This window comes from Aotus nancymaae, unplaced genomic scaffold (genome assembly GCF_030222135.1).
Source record: "Aotus nancymaae isolate 86718 unplaced genomic scaffold, 86718_ANA_hifiasm-v0.15.2.pri h1tg000077l, whole genome shotgun sequence".
In the NCBI taxonomy this organism is placed as follows: domain Eukaryota; kingdom Metazoa; phylum Chordata; class Mammalia; order Primates; family Aotidae; genus Aotus; species Aotus nancymaae.
In genome coordinates, this window is record NW_026988492.1 from 3,231,347 (window position 1) to 3,254,137 (window position 22,791).

A 22,791-nucleotide genomic window follows, 5' to 3' on the forward strand; every position below is an offset into this window, starting at 1 on the left:
TGTATTTTTAGTAGAGATGGGGTTTCACCATGTTGACCAGGATGGTCTCGATCTCTTGACCTCATGATCCACCCGCCTCTGCCTCCCAAAGTGCTGGGATTACAGGCGTGAGCCACTGCACCCGGCCCTTGTTTTGTTTTTTAATTTTAGAGACAGGATCTTGCTCTGTTGCCCAAGCTGGAGTTCAGTGACACAATCACAGCTCACTGCAGCCTCATTTTCCTGGGCTCAGTGATCCTCCCACCTCAGCCTTCCAAGTAGGTGGGACTACAGGCACGAGCTTAATACCCTGCTAATTAAAAAAAACAACAACAAAATTTGTAGAGAAGGGGTTGGGGGTTCTTGCTTTGTTGCCCAGGCTGGTCTCAAACTCTTGGGCTCAAGTGATCCTTTCTCCTCGGCCTCTAAAAGCACTGGAATTACAGGTGTGAGCCACCGCGCCGGGCCTGAACATGTTTTTCAGTGGCCGAATAATATTCCATGGTATGAATGTACATAAGTATTTAACATTATTCTGGGTTGTTTCCTTAGAACAGATTTCTAAAAATTGCTTTTATTAAATTAGAGGCTATGACAATTTTAAGACTTTTCATACATCGTGATGAGAACATTGCAAGCAAGCCAGAACCATTAGGGGATGGCTCATGTCAGAGCACTCAGAAACACAGATGCAGACTAATTGGCTCCTCCTGGCTCCACCACTGTATATTTTTGTTTCCAAATCCTCTTTCTAACATTCTGGGAGAAAAATCTGTTCTCTTCTGGGGGATACGTAAGTTAATTCTTGGACGGCAGCACAGCAATCGTTTACACGTTGCTCAGTTTGCAGAGCTATTAATGCCTCATGCAAAATAAACAGAAGAGCCACAGAAACACATTGTTGCAGGTGAAAATTGTGTTCACCAACATCATTCCTCACTCTGGCTTATGACGTCAGGTATCACATTTCCCCATTATTAATGTACATATGCCAGTGGGGGGAGATCCTCGTGGAAGGAGATTAAAAAGACACCACCACCTCAGATCCCGTTCCTAATAATGTGAGAATGTCCAGAAGCCGCGGGGGCCGGTACAGTAACTCACAGTGTCATACAACACTCTGTAGAGGATTAGCTTCCTTTCCACTAGCCGGCTCCACCGAAGAGAGTCAGGGGTCGTTTGAATTCACCAGAGAAAACCTGACTCAGGCAAAGTCACTATTCATCTGTTCAGCACCGCATACCTATAAAGCCTCAGAAACCACTCTTTAGCGACTGAATACATTTCTCATTTTCCCAGCACTTTTTCCCTACTTGGCCATTTTCCTAAAGCCATAATTCAAACTTTTCCAAAGAAAAATAATAATCTCTAGGTAATCCTTTTAAGAATTCTTAGAAAGAAATCTTTATTCTTTGAGCACTCTTCTGGGAAACCTAACTTGTGATTACTGTTAGGATTCAAAATGTTTCACTACCCGCATCTGCCCAGATGGGGTGAGCCTGGGGAAATAGGTAACCAATAGGCTTTTAGCTTGAGGAGCGTGGATTGACGCTCATGAAAACAGCCACCTGGTAGATTACACCCTAAAATTGAAACTGCGGCAAAACACCTTTTAATTGCAAAAGGGTTCAGGCAGAGATCTATCTTTGAGTTACTTGGCAGTAAGTGTTCATCCACTTTACCCCTGTTACTATAGAATGGGGAAGGTTTAAGGTGGAAGATTTAAGAAAAATAATGGGAAGATGCCTAAGTGAGGAGGGAGGGGTTGGTTGTCTTCTGAATATTTAAAATATTCCACATCATGTTTACATTCCGGGGGTGGTAAATGGGGAGGGTGAGGTCTGAGGAGGGACCTTCCCCAGAAGGGACCCCTGTCTGTGAGCAGAGAAAAAGACGCCCAGCTTCCAGACCCTGCATAGAACCATGGTGCCCTTTGGACCCATTCACAGTCTCCTTGTGAACTGGAGTGTTCTTTTTCCAGGGAGAGCAGGGGCCCAGACAGACAGAGGGGTCAACTTTCTGACCCCTCCTCTAGCTTTTATGAATTAAATTCCTCCGTCGCAATTCCCAGCTCTCATCCAGCGGCTGGAACACGGGGAGTGAAGGAGAGCCAAACAGGTGCCTTCGTTCTCACTTTTGCCGGGCTCTGCTGTCGTGACCGGGCATCTTGACATCCCGAGCGGTGCCGTGTTTGCCACACTGGCAGCAGTAACAGAGCAATGTGCAGCCGGCTGCGGGATCGAAATTTGCAAACTAAGGATCCTGGGCCTCAGGCCAATGCAGGCTGGGTGCGTTGCAGTGGTGACATGTTTAGTCTCCAGGGAGGGATGCTGGCACACCAGCTGCATTCCTGGCAGCACCCTTGCCAGCGCGAAACTTAGCGAGCGGAGCTGGTATCAACTCCAGAGGGAGACGCAAGCTGCTTCCTTAACTTCTTTGGCAGTGCTCCCCTCTGCAACTTGTGCGCTGTACACCCTCCTGAATATTTACAAGAGCTGCTATTTGTGATACTCTTTGGGGCCCTGTTGGATTGTACTTGGAAGAGACGTGCTAAAACGATAGCAGTCTTCCAGTTTACAAATGGAACTATAGTATTCCTGAATAATTCAGTTTCCTAAAATTGGCACTTATCTGTGCAATGGCTTATTTCTTGCTGGGAAGGGATTCTAATCCCGCCCCCCGCCCCCCACCACCCCACACATACTTTTAAAAATAGCTTTTACTTTTGCCAAGAGGAACGCCTAGTATTTACTATTGGAGGATATGTGAATTAAAATACCAGCTTCTTTCCCTGCTGCAATCCACCGGCGCTATATTAGCTGAGTTCTCTGCTACCTGAGAGGAACGTATCCTCAACAGAAATGCCCGTAGTTCTTCAGAATGCCTCACCCACCTCTCTTATTTGCGCCAGGAAGGCAACATGAGCTAGAATTTGGCCACTTAGTATTCAGACCGTGTCAGGATACAAGTAAAAAGCCTATATTGCAGAGCTGGATGCACCGTGGCCAGGCCAAACACAGTCAACAGTTCAAATCACAGTTAAATTATAAGCAGGCGTGGGGCGAAACATGCAGACCTGCCTTGTCAGTGGAGCAGGAGAGATAAAAGGAATTACTCCATAAATGCCAACTTGTGGGGCTTTAATGAATGCAGAGATGATATTCTTTCCAGCTACATCCCATTGATTGTAAAGGCTAGTTAGGATTTTGAACATAATGCTTTCTTCTTCCTCCTCCTCCTCCTTTTCCTCCTTCCCTCTCCTCCTCCTTCTCCTTGGTCTTCTTTTAACATGCAAAGCATTTCCCAAAGTATGGAGAAATGAACAATACCTCTGTGTATTTCCATAGTCTTGCAAAGGGACGGTGGTGTTAGCAGGCCAAGTGTCTACTACTGGAAGCATCAGATGTAGCAGAGGAAATGCAGTTAATACAATTATTCACATATGTTAATGCTTAGTTCCATCAATGTCAGCTTTATTTTCTTCTCGATATACACAGAGCTGGCACACAGTTTTAACTGATGAGGTAATGTCACTTTTAATTTAGAGAGCCTTAAGCTGTCCACTTTAACTAGTGATATCATCATTGCAGTCGTCTCCTGAGACTTTATGCAAACATAAGTCATGCGTCCCGGGCAGTTTGAGAAGAGATTGTTAAAGATGACATTGGGCATCAGGAAGATTTTCCCCACTTTGATCTCTTTTAAATTGCCAGATACAGTTTATGTTACTGCCATATTTTAGCCATTCCTGAAATTAATATATCCCAGGACTTTTGAACCAAGTTAAGCACAGAAATGAAATACAGGTTGGAAATGAACGCCTTGAAATGTTTTCATGTCATCTCTGGAAGAAAAATGGAAAATGAATCAGATTCTCTGGCTCCTCGGTGACTTGGTAAATAAAAAGAGAAGACAGAGGAAGCTACTAAGAAATATATAACAACAAATAAAGAAAAGCTTTCTTGTTTTCCTAGGGGACACTAGTGTATTGGTGATGGCTTTGTACATTTTAAAGATAAATGAGATCCAAGTATATCTTATCTCCATGTTAACTTTTGAGTAATATTTTATTGTCACTTCTCTTACTATTTGTATCCTTAGTGTCATTATTAAGCCTGAATTCTACGTCTCATCTATTTGGTGGTATCAAGTGTTTCTTTCTCAAACAGAGAGATTTCTTTAAAGACTCAAACAATTATATTACTTTAAAGATTCAGACTAGTGGGTATAAACAAAGTTATTTTCCATTTTTAATTAAACTTTTTCTTGGGAGAAGTTATGGTCTAGGAGCCAAGTGTCATTTGAGGGAAGATAATCTGTATTTTAACTATTGGATGTGGCTACTGAGAGACTTTTTTCCAAGAAGTCTGGAGTTTGGTGGAATGCAGTTAAATAGTAAAGAATCTGTTTATTATTCTGTGGCCATATGTTTAGAGGGTCGCTCACAGAAATCAAAGTATTGTTCATAGAAAGCTCCAGCCAAGGAGACATTTTGAATTCATAAAAGAACTTCACAGTTTGAAAAGAATGCATAGCATTATGTATTGACACCCCACCACCATAGACAAAGGAACACAATTTAATAATAGAGGATTGTGCTCATGAGATTTTTCTTTTTCTTTTTAATTGGTTACTTTAACTGACATTGTCGGCAAGTATAATGGACACCATTCTTCTTAATAGTTCTGTGTTGCCAGATGTATACAGACATGATGTAGCCCATTTTAATTATTTCTTTTTGCTAGATTTTTTTTCCCCTCCATCTAATGCAGTGATGAATGCAGATAGGACTTTTTTTATTTTCCTGGCACACTATGATAGATGATGCTGGTGTCTAAATGATTGAAATTAAAAGGGCATTTCTCACCAACCTAATATTTTCTTCCCTGTTTGTGTGCACTAGGTATGACTATGTGGAAGTCATCGATGGAGAAAATGAAAATGGACGTTTATGGGGAAAGTTCTGTGGAAAGATAGCCCCTCCTCCTGTGGTGTCTTCAGGGCCATTTCTTTTTATTAAGTTTGTCTCTGACTACGAAACACACGGTGCAGGATTTTCCATACGTTATGAAGTTTTCAAGAGAGGTGAGTGAATAGCTTACAGTAGAACAAGGATGATTAAAAGTTCATGTAGGCTGAGCGTGGTGGCTCACACCTGTATTCCCAACACTTTGAGAGGTTGAGGTGGGCAGATCACCTGAGGTCAGGAGTTCGAGACCAGCCTGGCCAACATGGTGAAACCCAGTCTCTACTAAAAACATAAAAATTAACCGGGCATGATGGCATATGCTAGTAATCTCAGCTACTCCGGAGGCTGAGGCAGGAGAATCGCTTGAACCCAGGAGGTGGAGGTTGCAGTGAGCCGAGACCGCAGCATTGCACTCCTGCCTCGGTGACAGAGCAAGACTGTCTCAGAAAAAAAAAAAAAAGTTTATTTAATATTGTTTGATTTAATGAAAGACAGTGAAAAGAAGGACAGGAGTAATGCTTTCATTCTTTTGTAAAATATTATATATCCTCATTATAAAAATGTTGGGAAGTACTTTAAATAAAGGTAAATTACCCATTGTGTGGAGGAAGTATGTTTAAAATTGAAAAAAAAAGTTTCAGCAATCGAAATTGCATCCGTCTGAAGTGTTGGCCAGTGTTAAAAGGCAGCGGTCTCCAACCCTTTTGGCACCACGGACCGGCTTCATGGAAGAAAATTTTTCCACTGATGGGGTTGGGGGCTGGTTTCAGGATGATTCAAGCACATTACATTTATTGTGCATTTTCTTCCTATTATCATTACTTTGTAATATATAATGAAATAATTATACAACTCACTATAAAGTGGAATCAGTGGGAGCCCTGAGCATGTTTTCCTGCAACTAGACAGTCCCATCTACAGGTGATGGGAGACAGTGACAGATCCTGAAGCATTAGATTCTCATAAGGAGCGTGCAACCTGGACCCCTTGCATGCACAGTTCAAAATAGAGTTTGCGCTCCTGAGAATTGAACGTGCCACTGATCTAACAACAGTTGTTCAGATGGTAGTGCCAGCAATGGGAGGCGGCCGTCAATGCAGAGGAAACTGCTTGCCTGCCGCTCACCTCCCTCTGTGTGGCCCAGTTCCTAACAGGCCACAAAGCAGTCTGCGGTCCCAGGGTTGGGGACCTCAGTTATAAGGTATACACTCCACAGGCTTTTTAAGAAGCATTTATTCTTATCTGTCATCCTCAAAAATAAGTTTGATCTATTGCTGAAGTTTGATTTTTTTTTCATTAAAAATGCTTTAGCCAGCCATGGTGGCGCATGCCTGTAATCAGTTTCAGCTACTCGGGAGATTGAGGCGGGAGGATTGCACGAGTCCGGGAGTTGGAGGCTGCCGTGGAGCCTTGATCGCGGCCACTGCACTCCAGTCTGAGCGACAGAGCAAGACTCTGTCTCTAAATATAAATTTAAAAATAATTTAAAAGTAATAAATTAACAAACATGTAACTTTATCTGGTTGTCACTGTTTTTAGCAACAGCCTATAAATTACTTTTATGTGTGAAATTCAGCCTTCCTATTACTTACATTTTTTTTTGTTGAGACAGAGTTTTGCTCTGTCACTAGGGGCCAGGCTGGAGTGCAATGGCGCAATCTTGGCTCACTGAAACCTCCGCCTCCCAGGTTGAAGCAATTCTCCTGCCTCAGCCTCCTGAGTAGCTGGGACTACAAGCGTGCACCATCACGCCCAGCTAATTTTTTATATTTTAGTAGATGCGGGGTTTCACCATGTTGGCCAGAATGGTCTCGATCTCTTGACCTCGTGATCCGCCTGCCTCAGCCTCCCAAAGTGCTGGGATTACAGACATTAATGTGTAGAAAACCAATCCAGGGTCAGAGATTCAAGACTTGAATGTATTGTCTTGGAATACAGAAGAAAGAGCATGTTTCAATAGATAAAATTCTAACCACATCAATTTCAAAAGCCTTCTGGGTTCGTGATAACTGAGAAAAATGTCAAGGGGAGTCATTAGGGGCTCCTGGAAATGTTGGGACAACTTCTTTACATTTCAAAGATATTTGGCTCTGATACCATATAAATAGGGATAAGTGGAAAGAGCTTTCAGAAATGTGTCTAAGCACATATGTATTTAGAACACCTTTCATATATAGTATGCATATGACATCAGTGTAAATAGATGATTGACGTACATATTTTTAAAGATGAAAACTGTTTAACTTGTAGAAATCATAGTATACGTGTCTGTATATGTACACACACCCTTCTCCACCTGCTTGCTTACCTGTATGTGGCACTATCAAAGACAAAGTGTCAGAAAAGGGGCTAGGAATAGCCTTTTGTCTTCAGTTTTCTTAGAGATCTGAAGACAGTTGAAGGAGAAAAGAGAGATCTGTCACTAAGCCATTGAGAATTCTTTGTGTTCCTTCCAAAGGAACTCAGCTCTTTCTCTATGTGTTCGTCTCAGATGTACCAAAGCTTCCTGTCCTGCTCTCCAAGCCCATCCTTCAGACTTGAAGCCTTCTTCTGTTCTTTCTCTTCTTGACTTCCCACATCTAATATGGCATCTACTGGTTTTTAACCTTCATTCAAAGGTCTCAAAGACTCTCAGCTTCCTTTCCGTGTCACTGCCATGAACCAAACAGACCCAAGTTGTGGTCCTCCCATGGGACTTGATTCTGCTCAGAGCTTCTCAAACAGGCAGGAAGCCGCTGTCCTCAAAACACCCACAATGGCTCTGTCACCCCACCGGGCAAGACTTGAGGTCCTCCCCAAAACTTGGCATCAGTTGCATAAAAATCATTAATATAATTCATTTGTGAAAATGTAAACACACACCACACACACACACACACACATATAAATGCACAGGTCATGAATTTTTTTTTCAAAAGCCGTTTAATGATATTATAGAATTCATGGATTGTTGTTCTTTTGAAAATATAGCCCTTCTTTCAGGCTGCAGCAATTTCAAGTTTTCTGAAAACAAATGAATTACACTAATCATAGTTTAATGCAACCAGAATGGCCTTGAGGTTTTCGGTGTGAGGTCATAGCTCTAAGAGACATTTAGGCCATTCCGGAGTCCCTGGGTTGCATTTTTCCAGGATCATCTTTGCCTGACAGTCAACAAGGCTAGCCCCACTTCTTCCTGCCCTCCTGGAGCCGAGTTGGACCGCCCTAATTCTCCTCCTGAGAGCTCCTCTTTTCCCTCTACATGTCTCTTCCCAGATGCTGAAATCTTGGGCCACCAACCCTGCAGTTATTTGCAATCACCTAGAGATTTCTCTGGGAAACCCAAGCCTCACCACTGATCCCTGTTCCCATCCTTCCCTTGGTCTCCAGGCCCACATGCTGGAAGAACCTGCTGCCGTTTTCTGTGGGTCTCAGTGCAAGGGGGTGGGGGCAGGGGGGGCTGGTGCCATTTACTGAGAGCAGACTTGGCCACTTGATATATGTTATGTGATTGAGAGTCTGTACATTTAATAATAATTCCAAAGAGAGTATCTTGACTGATATTATTCTCCATCCTTATTGTCCTTGGCAACTAAATGGTGGCAGTCAGTAGCTAAACAAGTTACTCCTGTTCTTACAAGTAATGAGGAAAGCTCATGTTCACTAACTCCCAAGGTTTGTGGGAGCAACACTCACTCCTAGACACCTAGTGCTGCTGGCCTCACTCCTGCTCATCTCCAGTGTTCTCAAACTGCTATAAAGAAATACCTGGCCAGGCGCGGTGGCTCACGCCTGTAATCCCAGCACTTTGGGAGGCCAAGGCGGGTGGATCACAAGGTCAAGAGATCGAGATCATCCTGGCCAACATGGTGAAACCCTATCTCTACTAAAAGTACAAAAAATTAGCTGGGCGTGGTGGCGCGTGCCTGTAATCCCAGCTACTCAGGAGGCTGAGGCAGGAGAATTGCCTGAACCCAGGAGGCGGAGGTTGTGGTGAGCCGAGATCGCGCCATTGCACTCCAGCCTGGGTAACAAGAGCGAAACTCAGTCTCAAAAAAAAAAAAGAAAGAAAGAAATACCTGAGACTGGGTAATTTATGAAGAAAAGAGGTTTAATTGGCTCACAGTTCTGCAGGCTGACCAGGAAGCATGACGCTCACGTCTGCTCAGCTTCCGGGGAGGCCTCAGGAAACTGACAATCATGGCAGAAGGCCAAGGGGAAGCACAGGTCACAGTGGCCAGAGCAGGAGCAAGAGAGAGAGGGAGAGGAGGTTTTTAAACAGCCAGATCTGATGAGAACTCACTCACTACTGCAAGGACAAGGCCAAGAGGGGATGGTGCTAAACCTTTCATGAGAAAATCGCCCCCGTGACTCAGTCACCTCCACCAGACCCCACCTGCACCACTGGGGATTACAACCCGACATGAGACTTGGTGGAGACACAGACTGAAACAGTATCACGTGTATTCACCACAGACTTTCTTAACCCCTTTCGGCCATGGTCCTTTTAGGAGAAAGTGCTTCTTCAACTACGGTAAACCGAAACAACAGCGAATAAGGAAAATATTAAAACGAATTTTGGTGTGTAGTGGAGAAAATGGGAAGTGACAGAGTCTTTAAATCAGAAGAGATTTTATTTTTCAAATTCTAAAGTCCAGTTCCCATTTGTAAGGCACAGAATTTGAGAACCAGAAAGGTTGAGAGACCACCCGAGTTTACACAGCAGGTGAGTGAATCCCAGGACTGGGATTCAGGTCCCCGGGGCTCCAGCCAGTTCTCATCCGTCACCCCATGGGATGCCCCTGTGTTTTGTCAAAATACACAAGAAAACCTGGGATCACTTCCATGTCATGACAAGGACGAAGTGAAAGCACTGAAATTCATTTGGTTTTGAAAGTATGACTTTAATTCCTGTCACTTTTTCTCAATAAATGTGTATCTGAACTGAAACATTTTATCTTTTTAAGGAGAAAATACTAGTGTCTGCATGAAACCCTGCTGTTTACTTTGCCTTACAAGAATGTAGCCAAAGCATTTTTTTTTCCCCAGGGAGGATTTTGGAGGTCTCCGGGGTAACTATTTCTATACTGTGGATATAAAATCCTAAAGTGTCCCCAATATCATATATGTACATATATATTTTTCCTTTTTGAATAAATCACTCAAATTACAATAGTCCCTGTCATCTCAGAAGCCACTAGAGTAATTTAGAAACAGATTAGAAACCATAGAGCACATGTCATGATCTCTACCTGGAATTGACCTGGCGAATTGCCACATTACTAACTTTTGAATCAGTATCAAATAGATAAGCATTTGCAGCTCTCATGGTGAAGGGTGAGCCATGTCAAGATGGTTCGAGAGGTATTTCAAATAAGTCAGACTCTGCAGACCAGGTTTCCTGTGCCCATCTAAGAGTTCTTCTGCAGCTGCAATGCCATGGATCCATAGACAGCTGCTATGTGCACGGGGAGAACAGGATTGATTTGTTTTCTCAGTAGGCTGCCAGATGCACTCCATTGGTATTCCGCCCCCTGACCCGAATCACTAAAAACAGAGACCTGCTAGTTAACTCTAATCTCTGTCGACGCCTAATAAGTTGCCTCTAGTTGCCTGGCACTTTGGGAGAACATTTAGTTAAGAATAATCTCAACAAAGCACTAATTTAGAGTTGAATCCTTGCATGCCATTGCTCGGGCCCCATCACATCTGCCTTCAAGTCACTGGGAGAAAATGGTTCAGGAAAAGAGTTGTTGAATTGAACACCCCCAGATTGGATCCTGAAATTCAGAAGGGTCAAGACTTCTCTGATTCACAAGAGTCTTAAGTGTAGCTAGTTGAAGGTCAGAGCAGCAGGTGGTACTGAGGGACTGAGCTGATGTACTCATGTTGGTAGAGAAGGCAGTTTTTTGTGTTTTGTTTTGTTTTGTTTGAGGCGGAGTCTCGCTCTGTCACCCAGGCTGGAGTACAATGGCATGATCTTGGCTCACTGCAACCTCTGCCACTGGATTCAAGTGATTTTTCTGTCTCAGCCTCTCAAGTAGCTGGGATTACAGGTGTCCACCACCACGCCTGGCTAATTTTTCTTTTTTTAGTAGAGACGAGGTTTCACCATGTTGGCGAGGCTGGTCTGGAACTCCTCACCTCAGGTGATCCACCCACCTCGGCCTCCCAAAGTGCTGGGATTACAGGTGTGAGCCACGGTGCGCATCCGGCCGAGAAGGGCGATTTTGAATTGTGTAGCAAATACCACCCTATGCTGGATACCATGAATGGAAACTGGCGTCACTCATACAGGCATAAGGTCAACCTGCACTATGTGCATGGATGCTCTTGACCAATTTCAATGACAAATCACCATAATTTGTAAAGTCTTGGTGGTACTGAACAGCCATTAAAATTGCACATTATAAATATATGCATTACACACACACATCTATTAACATGCAATTTTAGAATGGCTTACTATACTGTGTCTGATACTTCGGGGAAGGTTAGGATGTCAGCATTGCTATCAGGTGACTTCCGGCATCATGGCCTGTAATCACAGTTTATCGTGCCCTCACTTACAGCCACACTTTACCGGCCCACCTGTGTCAACACCACTCAGAATGAGTCACTCACCCTTGGTACATGTACGAATTACCTTTCACATTTCGTTTGTCAAAGAGGCATAGGTCACATCTGGCAGAGTTACTGAGTCACTGGTGTAGGAATCTGAAACCCAAACTCCCTCCACTGAATTCTCTCCTTCGCCTTTATAAATGTTCTATTTCACCAATAAAGGGCTGTCAGCCTCAAGATTTAAAGATTTAAGCTTGAAGGGGCTATAATTATTTCTCTAGGGCTCTGTCGAGATTTCTGCAGCTTACTCATTCATTGTTCCCACATGATTTTATATTTGTCATTTTTTTCCCTGCCACAGCAGAAGTCTTTAAATTGCTCCATACAAATGGAAAGCTAAGGTTAACACAATAAATCTGAACTTGACTTTGCATACCTGTTTTACTAATATGAAAAGGCTGACTAATGCATGATCAGCACAGTGGTTATAATGGCGGACATTTATCAGAAAGATATTCTGTCTTTGCCCAGGTTATTTCTTGGGGAAGTTGTTTAAGTGGAATTTTCACTTTACTCCCTTTTCTCTTCTACTCGTAGGTCCTGAATGTTCCCAGAACTACACAGCAGCTAGTGGAGTGATAAAGTCCCCCGGATTCCCTGTAAAATATCCCAACGGCCTTGAATGCACTTATATTATCTTTGCGCCAAAGATGTCAGAGATTATCCTGGAATTTGAAAGCTTTGACCTGGAGCCTGACTCAAATCCCCCAGGGGGGATATTCTGTCGCTACGACCGGCTGGAAATCTGGGATGGATTCCCTGATGGTAAGAATGACAGAAAGCACCCCAAAAAGGGAAGGTTCTGGAGGAAGAGCACCAGGATTCTTTTACAAGTGTCACGATACATGCATCATTAAAGAAAAAAAAAAGCTCAAAAGGACATTGGAAAACAAAGCAAAACTCTTTTTATGCAGAGCAGTGATGAAATAATTGAGCTCAAGAAGAACCTTAGTAATTATCTAGTCCAGTTCCTTCATTTTATAAATAAGGAAGCTGAGGCCGTGAAAGATGATGAAAGGTCCTGCAGCTGTTTTTGTGATATAATTGGGACAACACATAGTTTTTCTCACTGAAGTATTTTGCTCATCCACTGACCTGGCTACTCATCATTAATTCACAGACTGTCAGAGGATGGGCTCTTAGTATTTCCATTCCATCAGATCATAAATGCAGAGACCAAGGACCTGAGAGGTTGTGTACTTGCTAAAATTTTAAGGCCAAATTATGCATATGTTATGCTACAAAATAAAAATTTGAAAAAGGAATGAGAATGTTTGGCCATTCCTAATTTAGACAGATTCTCTGTACACACTCTACAGATTTTTTATCTTTGGGAATTTGAGTCACCTCAATACCTCATTTACAGTCATTGATCTATCATCTAAACGCATTCATATAGCCAAAAATTATTTCCTGAGCATCTGTCATGTAGCAGGTACTATCCTAGCCACAGGATAAGCAAAACAATGAAAGATGCGGCCCTTCGGAGTTTCCATTCCGCTAGGGAGAATGAGACAATAAACAATGCACATTACAAATAAATGAATTATGTGCGTGAAATGTTAGAAGGTGAGAAGTGCTAGAAATAAATCTCCCCAAATGAAAGGAGGAAAGAGTAGAGCAGAGTCAAGGAATGAGTCAAGGGTTGAAATTTTAAATAGGGTGGTAAGGTTGGACCTTATTAAAGAAAATGACATTTGGGCGAAGATTCGAAGGAGGTAGAGGAAGTAGCCATGTGGACATCTAAATGAAAGTTTTTCACTCCACTCTTGGGAATTAGAAGGTTAATGGTAAAGATACACAGTGAAATTCTGAACAGAGGGGGATAATATCAAATAATTTCTTACAGCTGCGTTGCTTGTCTTGTGTTTCATCTGGGGTAATATTAAGATTTCTCTAGAGAACACACATTGCACAGATCAGAGAGGATGGCTTGGAAGTTCTTCAGTGTCATGGAGTTAGGAGATGTATAACTATCTGTAAAATAGAGTCAGATATTATTCTCAAAAGAATATTTAAATACATTGTACATAAAGAATAAGTAAAATGTAAGTCGGGTGTCATGGCTCACATCTGTAATCCCAGCACTTTGGGAGGCCAAGGCAGTGCATCACCTGAGGTCATGAGTTCGAGACCATCCTGGCCAACATAGTGAAACCCCATCTCTACGAAAAATACAAAAATTAGCCAGGCATGGCAGTGCATGCCTGTAATTCAGCTGCTCAGGAGGCTGAGACAGGAGAATCACTTGAACCCGGGAGGTAGAGGTTGCAGTGAGCTGAGATCGCGGCCACTGCACTCCAGCCTAGGCAACAGAGCAAGACTCTGTTTAAAAAAAAAAAAAGAAGTAAAAGGTAAAAAAGATTGCCTTAGTCTTTGAAATGACATTATTATTAGTGTGATTCAATTTAGCTACATTCCTCAATAGTAAACAGCATTAGAGAAAGACCAGGTTTAGAGAAGCCTTATATTGCCATTGGAATAAATGGGTGAGTTAACATTAGTTTAATATCTTCTTTGCTCTTTTACCATATAAACAGGGTTATGATAATCTTATCAAAACTCCTTTATTAAATAATGAGATTTACCCAAACAGAGTTCTGATTGATTTCCAAGTATTCAATCTGATAATTAGGAAAACAGTATTATAATAATATTGTAACAATAGTTGGTACATTTTACAATGGATTTATTTGTTTACAACCCAAATTTGCAGCCTTCCTTTCTAGAACTTCCATTTAAATTGACATCTGAAGAGGAGGTCCGATCAACCAACTTATTTAGAAGATTTTCAGAAAGAAGGCACATTGTTATTAGTGTCAAGGGTTTTTCAAAGTAGCAATTTTCTGGCTCTAGAAAATCGCTGAGTTGAGGCGAGGAACAATTAACAAGAGTTATCAGCCTTGCAATTTATTCATGTTTTAAACTATGGTGCCTTTCACTTGTTCCCAGAGAAAACTGGCTTTGGATTATGAAGAACGCATTGTACGCTTGTTAATATTTACCTGGCCTCAATCAGCCTGCAGCAGCATGACGGTTTTCTTTTTTAGGCAAAATAAAACTCCATCCTCCTGGATATTTTTTTGTCAATGGCACTAGAAACATTTTTTGTCACAGTAGTTCAACACATACAGTCCCTCTGCCAACACAATTGCTTTTAGTCTTTGATATCCTTTCCAAAAACAACAACCAGAAGGCGCGGAAGGCTTTTAACCATCAAGTGATTTTATGTTGCATTTTATCATAAACATTGAATTAAATGACTAGATAATTGAAAGCTACCCATTGATTCAAATTGACTTTGAAGAAAAGCAGTTTACTCCAGAACTCAAAATTCAAGGCGTGCCTGTTGTGAATGACACATCTCCATCTCTCACTCTGTTTGAAGCTGTACCAATTCACAAGTAGCAACTTTGAAAGAACTGGTGGAGTTTTACATATGGGTTAAGATCAAGAGCGCAGCGTCACTGCCCTGGTAGATGCTGGAAGTGCTGGTGCCGAACGATGGCAGCGGAAGAGAATGCTTAGCTCACATCGCATCGGTGCAGATGAAGTCACCCTCTGCCTCAGCTGGTGAAAGGGGCTGGAATTGCAGTTGGTACCTACATTCCAAAAATTACCAACCGTTTCAGGAATACATTTCATAAAAGCTAAATTGAGTTCTGCTTGTTTTTTTTTTTTCCTTTTTAATTTACTTTTACATTTAAATTCACCTTCTAAAGATTAATTTAGAAGAGATAGATATAAATGTGCCAGATTTTTTTCTGGGGAAAAGCTGCAAGATGTATTTTTGGTATTCCAGATATTCTATACCAAAAAGTCTCCTAATTTCAGAAAAGCGTAAATGGCCTATCTTGTACCTTTGAAATTAATCCATTTTTTTATTACTCAAAATACCTCATTTTAAAAGTATACTTTTAGGCCAGCTGCAGTGGCTCACACCTGTAATTCCATCACTTTGGGAGGCCTAGGTGGGAGGACTGCTTGAGGCCAGGAGTTCAAGACCATCCTGGGCAACATAGTGAGATGAGACCCCATCTCTTAAAAAAAAAAAAATGCTTAAAAATTAGCTGGACATGGTAGCATGAGCCTGGAGTCCCAGCCACTCAGGAGACTGAAGTGGGAGGATCACTTGAGCCCAGGAGTTTCAGGTTACAGTGAGCTATGATTGTGCCACTGCACTGCAGTCTGGGCAACACAGTGAGACCCCCATCTTTAAAAAAGAAAAAAAAAATGTAAGTACCTCTTTGGCTGGGCACAGTGGCTCACACCTGTAATCCCAGCACTTTGGGAGGCCAAGGCAGGCACATCACCTGAGGTAAGGAGTTTGAGACCATCCTGAACAACATGGAGAAACCCCGTCTCTACTTTAAAAAAAATACAAAATTAGCCGGTCATGGTGGCACATGCCTGTAATCCCAGCTACTCGGAAGGCTGAGGCAGGAGAATCTCTTGAATCCAGAAGGCGGAGATTGCAGTGAGCCAAGATCACGCCACTGTACTCCAGCCTGGGCAACAAGAGTGAAACTCTGTCTCAAAAAATAAAAGTGCCTCTTTATAGTAGATCAGCACTTTATTTTTTCACATAAAAAGGTGGCAGAAAGTCAAATCGTCTGATTCTGAGATAAGGTTATAATTATTGGAGGGATTAATGGGAAAATGAAAAGGAAGTGGGATCACCGTCGCCTGTTGCAGGCTTATCTACGGCATAAATACTACATTCCCTTCACATTTGATACGATATGATCATTACAGCTCTCCTCTCCCTGAAGCTTGGCACGTGTTACTTGCTGAAATTCTGCAATAATTCAATTTTTGAATTATACTTCTGTTTTTGTGACCGCTTTCATTCATCTCCTCAGCCCTTGGGTCCACAGTAACAGAAATAGGAAATCCAATAGCTGTGTTCATGTAAATACACAAATGAGCACACACACAAGACGGGGAAGAGTACTTCATCCTCTCTCGCTCAGATCAATATTGCATTAGCTTGCTAGGCTGGGGTCTCGCTGTTGTTCAGGAAAATTCAATACTTCTTTGTATCATAGTCGAAAAAACCTTTCACTCGCATATCTTGAGGGCTCCTAAAGAGAGTGGCACACTGTTGTCCCGGGGGCAATGTTCTAAGGGACAGAAGGCAGATTTACCCAGCATGTCTTAAACATTATAAACCAGTGAGTCATGGAGACGCTCTAAATTGCAAGTCTGCATCAGACAAGTTCTCTTCTGTTTTCTCTCTCAAAGAGATTCCCCTTCTGCCCTCCCCAAAGGAATTGGGTGATAGTGGCGGGGAGGATCAGCCGCCTGAGCTTCAACGGGGCGATCACAGCTTTGCTGGAGAGCCTGTATTCTGGGGGAGGTCAGCAGCTTGTGGCGATCAGAGAACGACCCCAAGCATCAGGGCTGTAAACGTTTGCCCACAAACTAAAGAGAAAACATCATGAAGCCACACTAATGGAATTTAAATGAGGGAAAAAATAGTGAGGAAGTCTGAATGGACTCTAAGCCTTCCGTTTAATATTGCAGATCAGAAATGAGATGCTTTTTGAGGAAGGTAAAGACATAAGTGTATGGTTCTAGCAGGGTAATTTCATGTGTATGTTACAGACAACTTTGGTCTCCAGAGATAAGAAAAAAAAGTGTTGCATTACTAGTAGGGTCACATCCAGAATGAAGAAAATCTATTAAATAGCAAAGAACCACTACCTGTAGAAGAATCAGAAGCCAGGATTAAAGCTGAAGAGAGACAGGAAGCAGCAAGAGTTTCATCTTCTGAGATGCTTTCTTCTGCCAACAGAGAAGTCTAATGTAACAAAATTTGCTTTCATGATGCAAAGCAATTGTCCATGGCAGTGCGATTCCCTATAGATAATCTGTATCAGTCCTCCTCACTGGGTCATCCTCCTTGTTTTCTTCCCGGTAAAGCCTTCTATGCACACAAACTGTGTGGTGCCCAGAGGGAGAGTGAGGGGTTGCAATAGAGAGAAAACTCTGAATTCGGCCAAATTCATTACTTTCAACACATCGAGAAATTATCAGGTATTATTCAAAGCAACCCATTTTTGCACTACCTCAAGTAGGTAAAGCATTTTGGTTTAGTTTAGTTATTTTATTTTGTTTGGGTTTGATTTTTTTTTTCTTTTTTAAAAGGAATTGGCCAAGAGCTGAAAACCTGTCAGTCAAGGATCTGTACAATCTACAAAATAGGGGGCTCAGATTTGCTGCCTCCTAGGAACGCAGCTGGTACTTGGGGCTCCAGGGAGACCAGTTTTTACAGGGTTCACTTTGGCAACCACACTTGAAGTCTCTCCTGGCCTTCATCAGCCGCATCCTGCATCCAAACTGCACACACTGGCCTCAGAACACCACGTCCCCGTTGAAGGCCCCTCCCTCTGGGGACATGTCCACCTAATGTGCTTCTTTAAACAAAGCAGTCATTCTTAGTTGAAACGCACAGAACCATGGATTTCTTGGAGGGGAAAACAGTCCACACCAGATTGTCCTTCTAAACCCAAACCATCTGGTATGTTTTTACCATATGTGCAATGAAAAAAACTAGAGGAAAAAAAGGGACTCCTTTTTGTGTGTGGCTTGTTGATGATCAGGACAGGGAAATGGAAAGAGTCGCCATCCAGGGGGGTTCTGCACTCTTCCCAAGGCAATTTCCAGTTTACTCATTGCTAGGTTTGCCTAAAGCACTTCAACAAAGGTGTGGCCAGTTTAAGTCAAACAGCAAATTGGTTTTTTTGTGTTTTATGTTTTTTTGAGACAGAGTCTCACTCCATCTTCCAGGCTGGAGTACAGCGGTGTGATTTTGGCTCACTGCAACCTCCACCTTCAGGGTTCAAGCAATTCTCCTGCTTCAGCCTCCCCAGTAGCTGGGATTACGGGCACTGCACAGCACATCTGGCTAATCTTTGTATTTTTAGTAGAGACGGGGTTTCACCATGTTGACCAGAATGGTCTCGAACTCCTAACCTCAAGTGATCTGCCCACCTCGGCTTCCCAAAGTGCTAGGATTACAGGCTTGAGCCACCATGCCCAGCCATCAAACTACAATTTGACTTTAACATAAATGAGTGGGTGTTGCCAGTCATTCGCCTCCTCAAGTCCACTTTTTTTTCTGATGTGCACAAATGGTTACTCTGGGTGATTTCTTGGCCACTGGAAACAAATCACTTCTCAGATTTAGGAGAGAAAAAACTGGGGCAGAAGTCAGAAAGAAGCATCTTCATTTCAGTTAGATTACAATTTGCCATTACGTATAAATTATTGGCATATGTAGTCTCCAACATTTTACATGGTTACAATGATTAATTAGTCTTCAGATAAAGCCCTGAGTAGGACAGAATCCATTATCCTTTGTCCAAGCCTGCCACGTTTATCATAATAAGAATCCAGGGCTAAAAGATAACACGAGGAAGCCAATCACAGATCAGTCCTGGATCATACCGCGGGACTGATCAGACCAGAGGGTTCCCAGGACATCGGCGTCCCCAGAATCTCCCCCTAGGGCCAGAGAGATGAGGACAGGTAACTCTAAGAAACCTTGGTGACATAACTTAGCAGGAATCTTTTGGCGTTAGGCTGTGTATACAGTTTTGCCCTGTCAATGGGCACCAAGGTGCCTCTTCAGTAGCCTAAATCTCATTCTTTGCAATTGAAGCGAGCATTTTGATTCTGTTCCTGAAAACACTTCTGCTCACTGGGGAATGCGGTTATGCCTGTTACTGCCCTTCTGAGTACACTTACAATCTTCTCCGCAAACCCAATCCAATATGTTCACTGCAAACCAATTAACTCAGGGAAGCCTTGCTTTGGGTTAGAAAACACTTCTGGGTTCTGCTGGGACCCATGTTTGTAAATGGTAATTCTTGCATCTGCTGCAGGAGAAAAGACGTTTTGACCTTGTCTGTGTTCCTCCCTTTTCAGTTGGCCCTCACATTGGGCGTTACTGTGGACAGAAAACACCAGGTCGAATCCGTTCCTCGTCCGGCATTCTATCCATGGTTTTTTACACCGACACCGCAATAGCAAAAGAAGGTTTCTCAGCAAACTACACTGTCTTGCAGAGCAGCATCTCAGAAGGTCAGTGTTGATTCATTTTGCAAAGCCCTGTGGTAAATACTCAGTGTTATTCCTGCTCACACACCTGCGGCCACATGAAGCACTATGGAAATGTTTTGTGAACTGGGGTGCCAGGTACCTGCTCTTCTCTTTTAAATTTTTTTCATGAATATCAATAGGAAGAACTATTTGGTGTGCTTTCTTCATAAAATTGTGGGCGAGAAACCTTCTTGGGAGCCTCAGAAATTATGGAAGAAAGTGGAAAATGGCAAAATAGTGCCTTAAAGCAATGAAATATGACCAGAGCATCTACCTGGCACCCTCAAATGTATACAAGGCTGAGCATCATAAGAGGACAGGCTTCTATACCAGATGATAAGAACAAATCTGTGGTAGCTCACCGACACAGCAGTCACAAAGTGTGGATAATGCACGGTGGTTTGGTTGTGAAAGCCACTGGAAGAAGCCATTATGATTTTTGTATTCTATGAAAATACTCAGCTGGGCGCGGTGGCTCACGCCTGTAGTCCCAGCACTTTGGGAGGCCAAGGCAGAAGGATCACAAGGTCAAGAGATCGAGACCATCCTAGCCAACATGGTGAAACCCCGTCTCTACTAAAAATCCAAAAATTAGCTGAGCGTGTTAGTGCGCACCTGTAATCCCAGCTACTTGGGAGGCTGAGGCAGGAGGATGGCTTGAACCCAGGAGGTGGAGGTTGCAGTGAGCCAAGATTATGCCACTGCATTCCAGCCTGGTGAAACGGCAAGACTCCATCTCAAAAAAAATTCCCAGCTAACTACACCCTTCCTCAAAGTTTTTGTGGTCTCTAGCTTTTTTAAAGGCCCAAGAAAAAATCTGAAAGAACAAAGAAAAAAGGCCAGGGCTGGTGGCTCATGCCTGTAATCCCAGTGCTCTGGGAGGGTGAGGCAGGAGGATTGCGAACTTGACTCTACAAAAAAAATTAAAAGTTAGCTGGGCATGGTGGAGCATGCCTGTAGTCCCAGCTACTTGGGAGGCTATAGGAAGATTGCGTGAACCCCGAAGCTTAAGACTGCAGCAAGCTATGATCATGCCACTGCACTCCAGCCTGCTTGACAGAGTGAGTCCTTGTCTAAAGAAGAGCACCAAAAGAGAACAAAGAATAAATTGTTTATGCAGTTACCAGTTGTAGCTGCCAGTCTGTAAAGTAACACAGGGAGGGGACAGGGGGTGTCTGGAGAGGTATCCTATAGACATGCTAGTATCTTCTACACCAGGTCTCGCTGAAAAATAGAGGCCAGCGAAATTTCAAAATCTTATTTGTACTTTGTTTATTTAATTGATTAATGTATTTTTGTGCCTGCAAATAATTGTTATATTACAGATAACAAACCTAAGCTTAAAAATATGAAGCCATTGCAAGAAAACTTTGTATGCTCTAAAACCTTATCTGTTATGATAGAAAATTCAAAAAATGTGAACTTTTGATTAGCTGAGATTTTCTGGATGGTTGAGAATCTTCCCTTTAATCTCTGAAGCTTTTTTTTCACTTGCGTACTTTGGATTAACATTTTCCTACAACTGAATGCTTATTTTCCCAGTATCGTCAAACTGAGGATGTTAGGCCTCAGGGAATCTAGATTTTGATGTTGCGTGGTCACTGCTGTGAGCGTTATGATTTTATGCTCTAAAACTGTGGTGCCTTGGGGCCGTGTGACAGTGCAGTTTACCCCCAATGCATAATTTTGTGTTTTAATAAAATAAACTTATTATGTTAATAGTTGTGATCAGGCCAGAGGCCGGGACATAGGAACAAGGAAAGTCAGGAAGAGGTAGTCTGGGTGCCAGTGTAGAATCTGAAAGCCAGGGACTTAAGATCTACAGTCCATTGAATATGAATTGTAACTAGACATAGAGTCCTTGTTCAGTTCTATTCGATGTTAGAAGAAATAATTGAATGCTAAAATTGGATTTTAAATACAACTTCTGGTGTGTACCCATACGATAGGTAGAGACACAGATATTAACACATACACTCAACTGTGAAAATAAATCAGAATTTTCAGCATTTCCTGGGAAACTTCCAATAGTCTTTTTGTCAACCTAGGGTCCACTTAGGAAAATTATTAATCATTGTATGGTTTTCATAACCTTATTTTTAAACATTGCCAGGAAAATCCAAGTATCAGTGCCGTATCCCACTAAGTCCCTTACTACCGTCTTTTGAAAGAACTTTGAATGAATGAAGTCTTTGGTTTGTCAAGTTAAAAAGAAAAGTGCATCTTAAATCCCCTATGTTTTGATGACTTTGGGCCCTGATTTTCCCTTCAGATTTCAAATGTATGGAAGCTCTGGGCATGGAATCAGGAGAAATTCATTCTGACCAGATCACAGCTTCCTCCCAGTATAGCACCAACTGGTCTGCAGAGCGCTCCCGCCTGAACTATCCTGAGAATGGGTGGACTCCTGGCGAAGATTCCTACCGAGAGTGGATACAGGTATGCAGCACAAGATCCAGCCTATCTAGGGTTGAATACGTTTTTGATCAACTAGAGAGGTTGTTGACAGAAAGCGGTATTGTGCCAAATGGCCTCCTGTGAGAAGAGAGGTTAACGGCCATCAGGTATAAATCACTGAAGAATGAGCCCATCACTACATGATCAGAGAAAGGCAGGCCCAGTTGACATCCCTGAAAGCCAGTTTATCTTCTCAGATGCTTACACACTACTCTTCCAAGAATGTGAGCACAGATGGCTCACTTTGATAACAGCTCAAAGATCTGATTTTTTCCTAACTACACATTATCTGTTGATGGGCTTCCTATTTTGACATGTTTTTATTTCCTGGATAAAATATATGAATCCTGTTTATAGACGTGTATGAAATAACTGTTTCCAAGTATAGGTGTTCTGTTTGTTCAGGGTCGGAGAAGGGAAGGAAAGGTTGGAGTGTGTTTTTCCATGGAGGTCTATAGAGCACACATCCAAGAAGGGGTTTAGTTGAAGACACTCTCTGTTGACAAGATATCCGTGTTTATGCATGAAATGTACATATCTGTGTCCTCATTAATGACGCTGCCTCTGCTCTCCTGACATTCCCTTCCCACCCTCACTTACATACCCCCACAGATCCCTCATCTGCCCCCCATCTCCACCACTGACCCCATTTTCCAGCCATCTAATCTACCCCTCTC

General features: G+C 42.5%; 1 protein-coding gene across 2 annotated transcripts in view; it reads left to right on the forward strand.

The window, feature by feature from the left end:
- NRP1 (neuropilin 1) overlaps nucleotides 1-22,791 on the forward strand; it is a 157,154-nt gene that overhangs the window by 57,341 nt on the left and 77,022 nt on the right. For both annotated transcript variants that reach the window (XM_021665169.2, XM_021665170.2), the window contains exons 3-6: nucleotides 4,883-5,064; nucleotides 12,089-12,316; nucleotides 19,484-19,639; nucleotides 21,930-22,096. In XM_021665169.2, the coding sequence (XP_021520844.2) occupies nucleotides 4,883-5,064; nucleotides 12,089-12,316; nucleotides 19,484-19,639; nucleotides 21,930-22,096 (733 nt within the window). The remainder of the gene's footprint in view (nucleotides 1-4,882; nucleotides 5,065-12,088; nucleotides 12,317-19,483; nucleotides 19,640-21,929; nucleotides 22,097-22,791) is intronic.